Consider the following 14047-nt stretch of genomic DNA (forward strand, 5'->3'; position numbering starts at 1 on the left):
GAACAGGGGTGTGAAGACCCCATGCCTCCCTCCGCCCGCTCATATTTGGTGTTGCTTGTAACGTGCGGTGGAGATGAAGCCAGCTGCACAGGTGTGCAGGTGGATAGCGAATGAGCAACAATTTCAATTCAATTCAATTTTATTTATATAGCGCCAAATCACAACAAAAGTCGCCTCAAGGCGCTTCATAGGTACAGAGAAAAACCCAACAATCATCTGACCCCCTATGAGCAAGCACTTTGGCGACAGTGGGAAGAAAAACTCCCTTTAACAGGAAGAAACCTCCAGCAGAACCAGGCTCAGGGAGGGGCGGCCATCTGCTGCGACCGGTTGGGGTGAGAGAAGGAAAACAGGATAAAGACATCCTGTGGAAGAGAGACAGAGATTAATAACAGATATGATTCAATGCAGAGAGGTCTTTTAACACATGTTGAGTGAGAAAGGTGACTGGAAAGGAAAAACTCAATGCATCATGGGAATCCCCGGCAGCCTACGTCTATTGCAGCATAACTAAGGGAGGATTCAGGGTCACCTGGTCCAGCCCTAACTATATGCTTTAGCAAAAAGGAAAGTTTTAAGCCTAATCTTGAAAGTAGAGATAGTGCCTGTCTCCTGAATCCAAACTGGAAGCTGGTTCCACAGAAGAGGGGCCTGAAAACTGAAGGCTCTGCCTCCCATTCTACTTTTAAATATTCTAGGAACAACAAGTAGGCCTGCAGTGCGAGAGCGAAGTGCTCTAATAGGGTGATATGGTACTACAAGGTCATTAAGATAAGATGGGGCCTAATTATTTAAGACCTTGTATGTGAGTAGCAGGATTTTGAATTCAATTCTGGATTTAACAGGAAGCCAATGAAGGGAAGCCAAAACAGGAGAAATCTGCTCTCTCTTTCTAGTCCCTGTCAGGACTCTTGCTGCAGCATTTTGGATTAGCTGAAGGCTTTTCAGGGAGTTTTTAGGACATCCTGATAATAAAGAATTACAGTAGTCCAGCCTGGAAGTAATAAATGCATCAACTAGTTTTTCAGCATCACTAAGAGACAGGATATTTCTAATTTTAGAGATGTTGCGCAAATGGAAGAAAGCAGTCTTACATATTTGTTTAATATGTGCATTGAAGGACATGTCCTGGTCAAAATGACTCAAGGTTCCTCACAGCATTACTGGAGGCCAAGGTAATGCCATCCAGAGTAAGAATCTGGTTAGATACCATATTTCTAAGATTTTCAGGGCCGAGTACAATAACCTCAGTTTTATCTGAATTAAGAAGCAGAAAGTTAGCGGCCATCCAGGTCTTTATGTCTTTAAGACATTCCTGTAGTTTAACTAATTGGTGTGTGTTACCTGGCTTCATGGACAGATAGAGCTGGGTGTCATCTGCATAGCAGTGAAAATGTATGCTGTCTTCTAATGATGCTGCCTAGGGGAAGCATGTATAATGTAAACAGAATTGGTCCTAGCACCGAACCCTGTGGAACTCCATAATTGACCTTAGTGTGTGAAGAGGACTCTCCATTTACATGTACAAATTGGAGTCTATTAGATAGATATGATACAAACCACTGCAGTACAGTACCTTTAATACCTACAGCATGTTCTAATCGCTCTAATAGGATATTATGGTCGACAGTATCGAACGCTGCACTGAGGTCTAGCAGGACAAGCACAGAGATGAGTCCACTGTCAGAGGCCATAAGAAGATCATTTGTAACCTTCACTAAAGCTGTTTCTGTGCTGTGATGAGCTCTGAAACCTGACTGAAACGCTTCAAATAAGCCATTCCTCTGCAGATGATCTGTTAGTTGTTTGACAACTACTCTTTCAAGGATTTTTGATATGAAAGGAAGGTTGGAGATTGGCCTATAATTAGCTAAGACAGCTGGGTCTAGGGATGGCTTTTTAAGTAAAGGTTTAACTACAGCCACCTTGAAGGCCTGTGGTACATAGCCAATTATTAGAGATAGGTTGATCATATTTAAGATCGAAGGATTAATTAATGGCAGGACTTCTTTGAGCAGTTTTTTAGGAATGGGGTCTAAAAGACACGTTGATGGTTTGGAGGAATTAATTATTGAAGTTAACTCAGAAAGATCAGTTGGAGAAAAAGTCTACATGAATATCAATGGTACTGAAAGTAGCTGTAGATAATGTTACATCTGTGGGATGATTATTGGTAATTTTTTCTCTAATGATTAAAATTTTATTTGTGAAGAAGTTCATGAAGTCATTACTAGTTAACGTTAAAGGGATTGTTGGCTCAGTAGAGCTCTGACTTTTTGTCAGCCTGGCTACAGTGCTGAAGAGAAACCTGGGGTTGTTCTTATTTTCTTCAATCAACGACGAATACTAAGATGTTCTGGCTTTGCGGAGGGCTTTCTTATAAATCAGCAAACTATTTCTCCAGGCTAAATGATGATCCTCTAAATTCGTGACACGCCATTTCCTCTCCAGCTTACAAGTCATCTGCTTTAGGCTACGTGTTTGAGAATTATACCACGGAGTCAGGTACTTCTGATTTGAGACCTTAGTTTTCACAGGAGCTAAAGTATCCAGAGTTGTACGTAGTGAGGAGGTAAAATTATTAACAAGATAATCGACCTCTGTTGGAGTAGCGTTCAGATAGCTGCTCTGCTCTATGTTGGTACAGGGCATTGAAGATGATAACAGTGGGTGGATTATATTCTTAAACTTAGTTACAGCGCTTTCAGAAAGACATCTACTTTGATAAAGTCTACTCTCCACTGCTGTGTAATCAATTATTGTAAATGTAAATGTTATCAGGAAATGATCAGACAGCAGAGGGTTTTCAGGAAACACTGTTAAATTATGGAAGAAATATAGTATCATCAGAATCCAACTATTTTTAGACATTGAATTTATAACACTGAATTTTTATCCTCCAAATTTCCTGCAAAATATTCACCTGCAAAATTCACCTGCAAAAATTCACCTGAAAAATTCACCTGCAAAAATTCACCTGCAAAATTCACCTGCAAAAATTCACCTGAAAAAATTCACCATCAAATATTCACCTGCAAAAATTCACCTGCAAAAATTCACCATCAAATATTCACCTGCAAAATTCGCCTGCAAAATTCAACTGCAAAAGTGTTGAACTTAAATGACCCAAGCCAGAGCAATCAGCACTAGATCGAGTCGAGCGGCTCTCAGCCAATTAAATTACGCTGTTTGATCACATGACACCGTTAGCCAGCAGTGTGTCTCCTGAAAAGAGAGCTGATTAGAGGTGAGTGATTAAGTTTTTCTCCTAAATAGAGATCATTACAGAACGCCTAGTCCTACTTAAAATCCCAATCATTTTTCTTTTATTTTATCATCTACTCGAACTGAGGAAAACATTTGACTAACTCAACGAACATTTCCGCGCCTCCCTGCCTGTCTGCAGAGGCAGTTTTGAATTTAGGAGTGGCAAGATGGCAGCGGCAAACCCTGGCGGTTCTCCGGTAAGTATATTGTGTTTTATCTTCAAGTTTGTCTTTTGAAACGTTAATTTTATTTAAATCCGTTGGTCACGTATAAAGTACACAGACGGGGTCTTTGCTCAACCTCGTCTGAGGCGTGTCTCACTAAGCGCTACATGCTAGCATCCTGCTAACCGAGCTAACCTTTACATGCTGTGCTCTACAAAATAGGATACTCGGTACAAAACCATACTCCGCAGATATTGATAGATAGACGAACACTGCAAATATAATGTGGGAAACGAGAACGGCATTTGGTGAAGGGGTAAAATACACCATGAATAAAGCCATAGAGTGAATGGCTGCCATGGTTGCAGAACGGCTTGATTTAATGACAAGAATGGGGAAGAGTGAGGTGAAGTGAACCAAAGCCACAAAACACGGTCAGACAAGGCGGGAATAGGGCAGTGATATGTCCGTCAGTATGAAGTTGGTGTGTGCTTTGGTGAACAAAAACTCGAGACCGGTAGCAGGAAGATGGGTGACTCGTGTTTCACTGAAATAGTGGTGAATTAAAACATCCTTTGTTGGGGAAATTTAGGTGTAAATGCATCCATACAGGCGAGACAGAGGCAGACCAGGCAGTGAAGAAAACAAGGCAAACATTAGAAATATTAAAACGGAAATATAGGATTAATATAACATACAATTAGGGAAAATTGAAGGAATACAGTGTAAATTATACTGTAAAGTCATTAAAACAGCATAACCTGATTAAAAGAAACATGTAATTGGGTAGGATGGTGGTGATGATGATGATGATGATGATGATGATGATAATAATAATATTAAAAAACATGTACAAGATGGGCATGTATACTTGTACCCAGAATTTAACAACTATAAAGTTGTGGCATGCCAGTACCTTACCCTTCCATTATATCCACACTTTCAGAAAAGGATATGGTCAATATCTTTACAAATACTATCTAAACTTAAACAGATAGCATAAGTTAAACAGGATATTCCTCTGCATTCTCCTAGAGAGAATACATCAAATTAAACAAATAAGTAGTCTATGGCATTTAAAAGTGGTTACCTACAATTCTGAAATAATAATACTAATTCTTATTGATGATGATATTGTATTTGAAATCCTGGTGTAACACTGAACCCGACATCATAAAATGATTACCCTTGTAATGTCAGGGAGCTACAACCAAGGAGGGAAAATATTACTATCTCACCCCTTGTATCCAATTACATAACAGCACTGCTTGGTAAAGGTGTTGAATTAGCTGGGTCGCTCAGTTTGGGGAAAATTGTGGGTAGCCTGCAAGGGCCTCAACTTCTCCATTCCCACAATGTGCAACAAATGGGCACAGCTGATCTTCAAGAGTGGAACATTGGCCAGTTACTTCCAACTTTAACGTATTTTTGCAAATATATTCTTAAAATTGTCTCTTTACACAGATCATAATGATACAAGATGGCACTTGTGTAATTTCCTACAAATTCAATAAATCTAAATAATTGTTACTATCCTGTTAAATCCTGAAAAATGTTTTAACAGCTGTGTTAAACTTCATACTGACACATGCTGGAAAGTGCATTCATGAGACTTTTTTTATGCCTTCTAGAGCAGTAGCAATCAAAGATTTTAAGGATTCTTTTACATTTTTTAAACACTTTGATTAAGGCATATGTTGTTCTTTATTGTCAGATCTAAGTTTGTTTAAAGCTTGAATGTTTTGGGGTACTTTTCTTTGTTTTCAGGGTTCGTGGCAACCACGGATGGGGAAAATGTGGAGGTTGCACGGCTGATGTTTACTGTTCATGGCACAGGAAGAGGCAGTTTTATTTCAGGAATGAGTGTGCACAATCAAAGGTTTGTTCTCATAAAATACTGTCAACCTCCAATGTTTCTGACATAAGATGGAAGGTGTTGCAGCTTTATTTCCATTATTTAAAAATACATAAACATTTAAAGGGTATAGCTTTATGAAAAAGTTTTATAGTAAAATGTCTTTAGAGAACAGTGCCCTATCCAGCAGGATATATTGTCTGATATGTGTCAGGTGTTTTTGTTGTTGTTGTTGTTTCTTTCAATTTCCATTATTTACCCCTCAAGGAAGAAAATATTGGACAGGTCCTACAAACCCCAAAGAGCCTTCAGGACTCTGCCCTATTTTTAGTTATTCACACACCTTTTCCAGTCTGTTACTTCCTTCCCTGAATGTTCATTCTGTGTTAATGGTCTGGTTGTCATCTCATTTGTTGCCACTGATCATTACAACCCTTTTGGCACCTTTTAAGTGATATGCCTGGGTCCTTCCTACATGCCCTGATAATGTATTATTACTGTTGTCATGCACACATTTCATGTAGGGTTAGAAACAAGCAGGAATTTCTCATACACACCAAAGAAAGGCCATACCTAATTAAATATTTTTATATATTATTTCAGAATAGAGCGACTGTGGAGAGACCTCTGGGTGGCCATTACATGCTTTACTACGATGTTCTTCACAACCTTGAGGAAGAAGACCTTCTTGACATTTCAAATGCTGCACACCTCTTTTGCTGCCATTACGTCTTTCTTCCTCGACTGGAGGATGATTTTAATACATTTTGCAGTGGATGGGACAACCATCCACTGCGAACAGAAAACAACATGAGTCCCAACCAGCTGTGGGAGTTGGGTCACAGATATCACCCTGTTCCTGTTCCAGAAAACACACAGGTAAAGGTGCACATTTTTAGTACTCATTGATTTTCTTACAGAGAATGTGATGATTTTATGGATAATTAAAGTCAGTCATATATCCACAAACACAACAAGCTGAAAGTCAGTGATGCTGCTCTGTTTGCAGTCCTGAATATGACGGCACAAGCAGGATTCACTGCACTGTTAATGTTAGCTATGTTATATTGCTGCCTCTGTTCGGTGGTGTCGAGCCAAACGGACTTTAACGTGTGTTTGAACGAGCTGACGGTTCACTCGTTAAGCTGAAAGAAAGATGCTTTAATCACAGGAGTCACGCATGTGTCCACTGGACCATCTGGGAACTCTTCTTGTTTAGCACTCGTAATAACACAAACACTAAATCCTCCTTCTCTTGTGCTGTTTTGTAGCAGTGTGTACACCTGAGACTGTCACCTGTCTGTCTGTCCTGCACTCTCTCTGTTTCTTTCTCTCTGATTGTGGAATAAAAGTATGAACATGTATTTATAAGTTACACTTGTGTTTGAATCCTGCAGCTTATCACACATTTGATTTCCATGTGTGACGACTGCAAGTGTCCAGAGTGAGGACAGACTGAGGGACCCACTGCTGCACATCACCTGTGAGGCTTTGCACCCCTGATGATCCACCAGGACAAACTCAGCAGTGTGTGAGGAAGAGGAGGAGGAAGAGCCAGCAGCAGCTGACAGATGGAGAGAATAGACAGACTGTTCCCTGTTTGTGAAGGACTGCTAGAAAAGTTTAACATAACTAATTGTCTGTCCTGAATCAGTCTTATTAGGTAATGTTCAAATAATGTTATCATCCCAGTGTTTTCAGTGTGGGAGAAAGTACTCCGGGCCTTCAAGTTACACACTATGAAAGGCAGCAACAAGTTTAATGTTCAGAAACCTAAAGTATGTATCAGCAGCAGAATGGAGCAAAATAAATGTTTGTTTCAGTTCTATGAAGCTTTGAGTATTTTGGATTAGTAGCACTGCTGTGTTTGTTGCATCATATTGCTGTAATTGTTTATATGCTTTATATATTCTGAGGTAAGTTGATCTATAGTGTTACATCATATTCTATAAGGATGTAATGTGTTTGTATACTTTCTGCCCAGTTTGACCCATTTTGCAGAAGTCAGCCTGTTTAAGGCTCTGATATCTATTCTGTATGACTTAAAGCAGTTATGACATGGTCTGATTTTCTCACCCAATAAAGGAATATTTAATATATCAGTCTACTCTTCATTGTATCAGAAACAGTTTTCACAGCTCAGACGCTTTTCTTTTTTTACATATATATGCAAGCATTGAGCCAAATGTAATAATGCCAACATATTAAACAAACATTTGTCTCTTACATATAATACATCTACATATACACTGTCAAAGATATTTGTCTTTGAGTGAAGATTTAAGGTGACAGGACTTATAAATAACTGGAACTTGAATCTTTACTGAAGCTCCGTGATTTGACTCAGAGTTCATTCATGATTGTCACATCACATGTACTGTACCAGTGTACCTGCACATGTGATGTGACAATAGAAGTGATTTGATTTGAGAGTTCAAACTCACTGCTGCAATAACTTATGATTAATATAATAACTATGATATTGGCCATATCATATTTACACTGACTTTAGTCTCATGAACAACATTAGCTAATTGTTATTTACTAGCTAATCTTAAATGACTGTTCAGTACAGAAATGAAGGCCAACAATCATGTTTTACAGTCCTGTGGTCTCAGCATCAGATACTTATTAAATCACACAAAGCTCGTGTAGAAACAAACACACGAACAAAAATATGTTCTCCTTCATTTCTGTCAAACAAAGCTGTACGAAACGTTTCCAGCGGTTGGTGTTATGGTTGCTAGGCAACCTGGGAAGCGCGACGGAGGCTAGACCGTCCCATTTCACGAGCCTCGCACTTCCGGCCTTAGCGGTCTTTGAGTACGCGGCCCTTGAGGATCGTTGAGGCTGCGTACTTTAATGCTGCAGACCCTGAATTGGGATACAGCCCCTGAATTGGGATACAGCCTTAATCACTCACCTCTAAACAGCTCTCTTTTCAGGAGACACACTGCTGGCTAACGGTGTCATGTGATCAAACAGCGTAATTTAATTGGCTGAGAGCCGCTCGACTCGATCTAGTGCTGATTGCTCTGGCTTGGGTCATTTAAGTTCAACACTTTTGCAGTTGAATTTTGCAGGCGAATTTTTGCAGGTGAATTTTTGCAGGTGAATATTTGATGGTGAATTTTTTCAGGTGAATTTTTGCAGGTGAATATTTGATGGTGAATTTTTTCAGGTGAATTTTGCAGGTGAATTTTGCAGGTGAATTTTTGCAGGTGAATTTTTGCAGGTGAATTTTTGCAGGTGAATTTTTCAGGTGAATTTTTGCAGGTGAATATTTTTGCAGGGAAATTTGGAGGATAAAAATTCAGTGTTATAAATTCAATGTCTAAAAATAGTTGGATTCTGATGATACTATATTTCTTCCATATTAAATGTTCAGTTTCTATGCCATATGTTAAAACAAGATCTAGAGTGTGATTAAAGTGGTGGGTGGGTTCTTTTACAGTTTGAGAGAAGCCAATTGAGTCTAATAACAGATTAAATGCCATGTTGAGGCTGTCATTTTAACATCTACATGGATGTTAAAATCACCCACAATAATTATTTTATCTGAGCTGAGCACTAAATCAGATAAAAAGTCTGAGAAATCAGAGAGAAACTCTGTGTAAGGCCCAGGTGGACGATAGATGATAACAAGTAAGACTGGTTTCTGAGTTTTACAGCTGGGGTGGACGAGGCTAAGCATCAGGCTTTCAAATGAATTAAAAGTCTGTCTTGGTCTTTCGTTAATTAATAGGCTGGTGTGAAAATTGCTGCCACACCGCCCCTCGGCCTGTGCTTCGAGATTTCTGGTAGTTAGAATGACTCGGGGTGTTGATTCATTTAAACTAACATAATCATCCGGCTGCAACCAGGTTTCTGTAAGGCAGAGTAAATCCATTTGTTGATCAATTATGAACAGCTTCTACCTTTTCACAAGTACTCACTTGTTTAAAATATCAAAAATAAAAGTGCTACCTCTACCACACATTACTTGAGAGCACACTAGTCCGCGTACACACGGAAGAATCCATTACAGAGATGATACAAAGAAGAACAAAAAAGGGGGTGACACACCAGTTATGAGACCGGAGGCGCCACCATGCGGCGCTACAGTGCATTACAACAGGAACTGTTACATATTGCGTGCTGTTCTAAAGTGCATTTAAAACAACACTGTGCCGTTATGGGTGCATGTCTGATGCAGGGGCGTTAACACCTTTCTTATATCACCACTCTGAAGACCGATGAGCGTTGTCAACAGGTTTACTGACATTCAAAAGGGTAAAACTAAAAACAAGACAAAAAATACAGTCATGTGACATACATATGTGCAGCATAATATGCATTCATATACCACACTGCTACTACACAACATATGTCATATGTCTAATTATGTGAACTTGTACTATTGATGCTATCCCAGACGACCTCCAAAATCGCGGGTAACTAGCTTAACAAAAGGACTAGCTTTACAGCCAAATACTGCATTAGCGGGCAACATATTGCACAAAAACAAAGTTGCAACTTATACTTTAAGTGCATACCGGCGATACAACCATAAACAGAAGATGTGGACAGTATTTTCTCCAACAGGACACCATAAACTGTGTGCCGATATGTTTCCCTTCTTATTGCTCGCTTGCTTTGCTTGACTGAGCGGACTTCCTGTTCAATAAAGTTTTTTCAAAATAAAGCCGTTTCTAAAGTGCATTACTTGGAGCAACCACCGAGGGCGCTGTAAACACATAATGAATAACAACTGACTGAGAATGATATTTTAGTGATACAACATTTTACAACTTTTAGTGATAACAGAACAAACACTTATATTAATATTACACTGTATGCGATTAAAAAAAATAACAATTAACAACACTTCTTGTAATCAGCCCAACTTTTATTTTCAAATGCAACTTTTATTTTCAAATGCAAAAAAGTATATCAGCCAACATACTGGACATTGTTGTAATCTTACAGTAAAACAAAGTCTCAGATTTAAGATGTAATTGCAAATGTAATTGCAGAAGAAAGTCTGTAACATTGTCCCAATTTCCCTTTAGTACAGTGGCAGTGGATGTGAGTTGGAGATGCAGTGACCTTGAACGTGCAGGTGACCATCTTCACTGACCAACCATCTGTGACAGAGGACTCTTCTGTCCTGGTGTCCTGCAAGCAAACCATCAGATTTTTTAGAGCACTAACTTATTTGCTGTCTAAAACATTTTTTCTGCATTTGCTATAGAACAGACAGGCCTCAATTCAGACAATCTCAGGTTCACTCCTCATCAGAGAGCTGACATTCAATGTCCCGTTTGTCAGTCTGCATAGCCCTGACCACCACCCAACACACAATAATGTCATAAAAGCATATTTTTTAAAAGGCTATCCAAACACGGGCAATAACTTTTCATTCTGATGATCTGCAGAATAATTTGGGCACAAATCAAAATTCAATGTTCAAAAACTTGGGGACTTCACTATATACAGTGTAGACAGCTTGGAAAACCAAAACCACTCAGTTGATGTCTTTCTGTCCAACAGCTCCTTTTCTAGACTTGTAAGAGTTTGATGTAATGTGGGGAGTACTGGTCCTGAGCCTCAAAGACAGCAAGAAGCAAACAGAGGGAAAAAAAAAACCCTGAAAATGATTTAGAACCTGTTTTGATCTTTCATGGCTGTGCAACTGTTATAACTTACAACTAGGGGTGGGTTTCAATTATCCATTTTCTGATTAAAATCAATTTCAGCTTGAATAACACAATATCGATTCATTAAATCCTGAATCAATTTTTAAATATAAATTTATTTCGCCAGAAATGAAGGAATCTCAGGTTAAAGCTTTCATTTCATCAACCATCAAACAGCTAAAACAGTAAATGAGAGCAGGTAAACAGATTCCACACAAAGACGTAAACACAAAGCACGGACCTGACGCATCAGAATCTGTGAGATGTCGGCTTTCTCACCCAACGGCACGAACATGGACACGCTGCTAGGGCTGAAAGCCGACAGCTCACAGATTCTGAAGCTGCAGATTTTGTCACTCTCCAACCGAAATTTACTGAACCAGGAGCAAAATACGATCAAAACTAGGCTTCATATTTGATAAACATCGTCATGAATTCTCCCTTACCTTCGCTGTTTTGCTTCCACCACAATAAAATCACACTTCCTGCACAGCTCTCTCTCAGTGTACTTCAAGAACAGTTTCCCATCTCAAATTTCAGTTTTCTGCATTATTCGCTTGCTTATTACGTGACAGTCTACCATTGCGTACAGTGCTGTCAGCTGATGTTTTTTTTTTTTCAAAAATTACCTGCAACAAGAAAGCCTAATTTCTGCAGTTCAACACTGAAGAAATGAAGAAGAAACTTTTTGAAATTATATCAAATTGCAAAACGCAAATATTTGTGTCTCTAATAAAACCTCACTTCACTTCAGCAGCATCAGATAATGTTCATATGCTGATTCATGGTCTTCTTCCATTTTTGTTCTACTGCAGAATATTTTTAATGTTTATGGCCAGAAAAATCTCCTTCATGTTTTTCTGTGTTTTATCCTCAGTTACTTGGTTATAAGGCATCTGCTGTGATGCTCTCACCTCTGATGAAGTATCACGAGTATCAGTATTGATAACTGATCAGAATTATAATATTTCTGACTGTCTGAGGCAAAATTTCCCCAATTAAAATCTAATCTAATCACCGGTACCGGTCCGTGAGTCGTTTGGTACCGGGCTGCGAGAGTTGAGGCTCGGGTGTGAAATGTATGGTTTTCAGGGTTTTTTATCGGTTTTTAGCGTTATTTTGTTATCGTTTTTATCATTAACTCAGTTTTCCTGGGTCTTTTCGCGTGTGTTATGAATAAATCTTTTTTTCGGTACTGGTTTTATTTTGTTGTATTTATCCGCGACACCTTAAAGGCCGGTCTGTGAAAATATTGTCAGGCATAAACCGGTCCGTGGTGAAAAAAGGTTGGGGACCGCTGATTTAACAGGCCACTAAAGGTTTATGCCTTTGGACTTTAGCTGTCTTTTGTTTGAAATTCATTACTGTTAGTGAGAAAGGGATGCACATATAACAGACTGTGATTAATAGTAATAACAAAGTACTTACTGTGGGAAGTTTCAAAACCACACTTCCCTAGGAAGTGGTTAAAAGTCATGTGTTGTACATGTATAAACAAATGACTCAAAAGGTCTTAAACTCTCAAGCTGACAGATCAAGCCTTTCACCACTGAGATGTTTGCTCTGCAACAATTTGTGGTCGTTCATATGCTGACATTCCTCGGGCAAAATGGTAAGTTGCACCATGAATACTCTTCTCCAGCCTGCATGTGGAATATTAATATTTTTAATTAAATTCTTTTCCTCCTACTTCCATTAGTCCTTGGAAGTAAAATTATAGATGGGAAAATAGTCCCAGACAATGAAATGCTGTATATGGCATCAGTGCAGGATCACGGAGGCAACCATGTTTGTGGAGGATTTCTTGTTTCTGAGGACTTTGTAATGACTGCTGCACACTGTGACCTGTAAGTAATCATCTCTTTAAGGAGCTTCCTGATTAGGAAAAAATATGATGGCCTTAAAATGTCTATGCTTATCTATCTATCTATCTATCTATCTATCTATCTATCTATCTATCTATCTATCTATCTATCTATCTATCTAGCTCATCACTGGTACCTGGTATATATACACACACACACACACACACACACACACACACACACACACACATATATATATATATATATATATATATATATATATGTGTGTATATATATATATATATATGTGTGTGTATATATATATATATGTATATATATATGTATATGTGTATATATATATATGTATATACACTGTATATGTGTGTTTGTGTGTGTTTGTGAGTATATGTATCTAATGATCATAATGATATAATAATATAATAATTCTGATACCATCTGGATTATTGCACCAATTGTGCTAAGAACCTTGAAGTAACTGTTGTAGTGAATAAATAAAATTGAATTTAATAAAAAAGAAATGTATCATTTAGTTTTAGTTCATCTTGTTGTGCATGCAACTTCAGAAAATCTAATTCTGATGATCTCAGATTATATCTTTTTCAGGGATCTTAAACGTGTAGTTCTTGGTTACCACAACCTCAAGAAGGCTGATAAGAAAATGAAGATCGCCAAGAAATACAAACATCCAGATTATCGGGATGTTGGCCATGGATATGACATCATGCTCCTAAAAGTAAGGTCTTTTTTTGTCTTTTTTATTTTCTTAAATCACATAAGAATTTTTAAATTTTTGAGTGTTCTATTTTGCAAGTTGCTCATTTAAAACAAGGTATTTCTAGTTAAAGTATGAAGTACTTAAAAAAAAGATAAAAGACAAATGTTCTCTATTGCTGTTACATGCTTTTCACTCATTTATAATCTTTACTCTTTAATTCTGTGCCTCTAGCTGTCTACACCTGTCCGACCAAGCAAAAGAATTCAATTCATTCGACTTCCCTCCCATGAAATGACATTAAAGGAAAATGAGAAATGCCAAGTGGCTGGATGGGGTAAGATAAACACTAATGGTAGTGTTGTTGACGACCTGAGAGTGGCGGATGTGTCGGTCATCAGCCCAGAAGTCTGCAAGAATGCTTGGGCTCAAAAAGTTCCTGGATACAATCCTCCTCCCAATATTATCTGTGCAGGTGGATACAACACAACAAAAGGATTCTGTCAGGTATTTTTTTCTGTCCTTTCCTTGAAAATTCTTGCTAA

The 14047-nt window shown here is 38.4% G+C and overlaps 1 protein-coding gene and 1 long non-coding RNA gene across 2 annotated transcripts in view; both read left to right on the forward strand.

Moving 5' to 3' along the window:
* The window catches only part of LOC116316778 (granzyme B(G,H)-like), a 46718-nt gene that overhangs the window by 32319 nt on the left and 352 nt on the right, over window positions 1-14047 (forward strand). The window contains exons 2-4 of the mRNA XM_039612882.1: window positions 12664-12811; window positions 13394-13523; window positions 13737-14009. Of these exons, the coding sequence (XP_039468816.1) occupies window positions 12664-12811; window positions 13394-13523; window positions 13737-14009 (551 nt within the window). The remainder of the gene's footprint in view (window positions 1-12663; window positions 12812-13393; window positions 13524-13736; window positions 14010-14047) is intronic.
* Window positions 3198-6743, forward strand: LOC120440410. The gene is made up of 5 exons (XR_005613238.1): window positions 3198-3247; window positions 3407-3464; window positions 5199-5310; window positions 5890-6165; window positions 6684-6743. It is a non-coding gene; the product is annotated as an uncharacterized LOC120440410 (long non-coding RNA).

This window comes from Oreochromis aureus, linkage group 5 (genome assembly GCF_013358895.1).
Source record: "Oreochromis aureus strain Israel breed Guangdong linkage group 5, ZZ_aureus, whole genome shotgun sequence".
Taxonomy (NCBI): domain Eukaryota; kingdom Metazoa; phylum Chordata; class Actinopteri; order Cichliformes; family Cichlidae; genus Oreochromis; species Oreochromis aureus.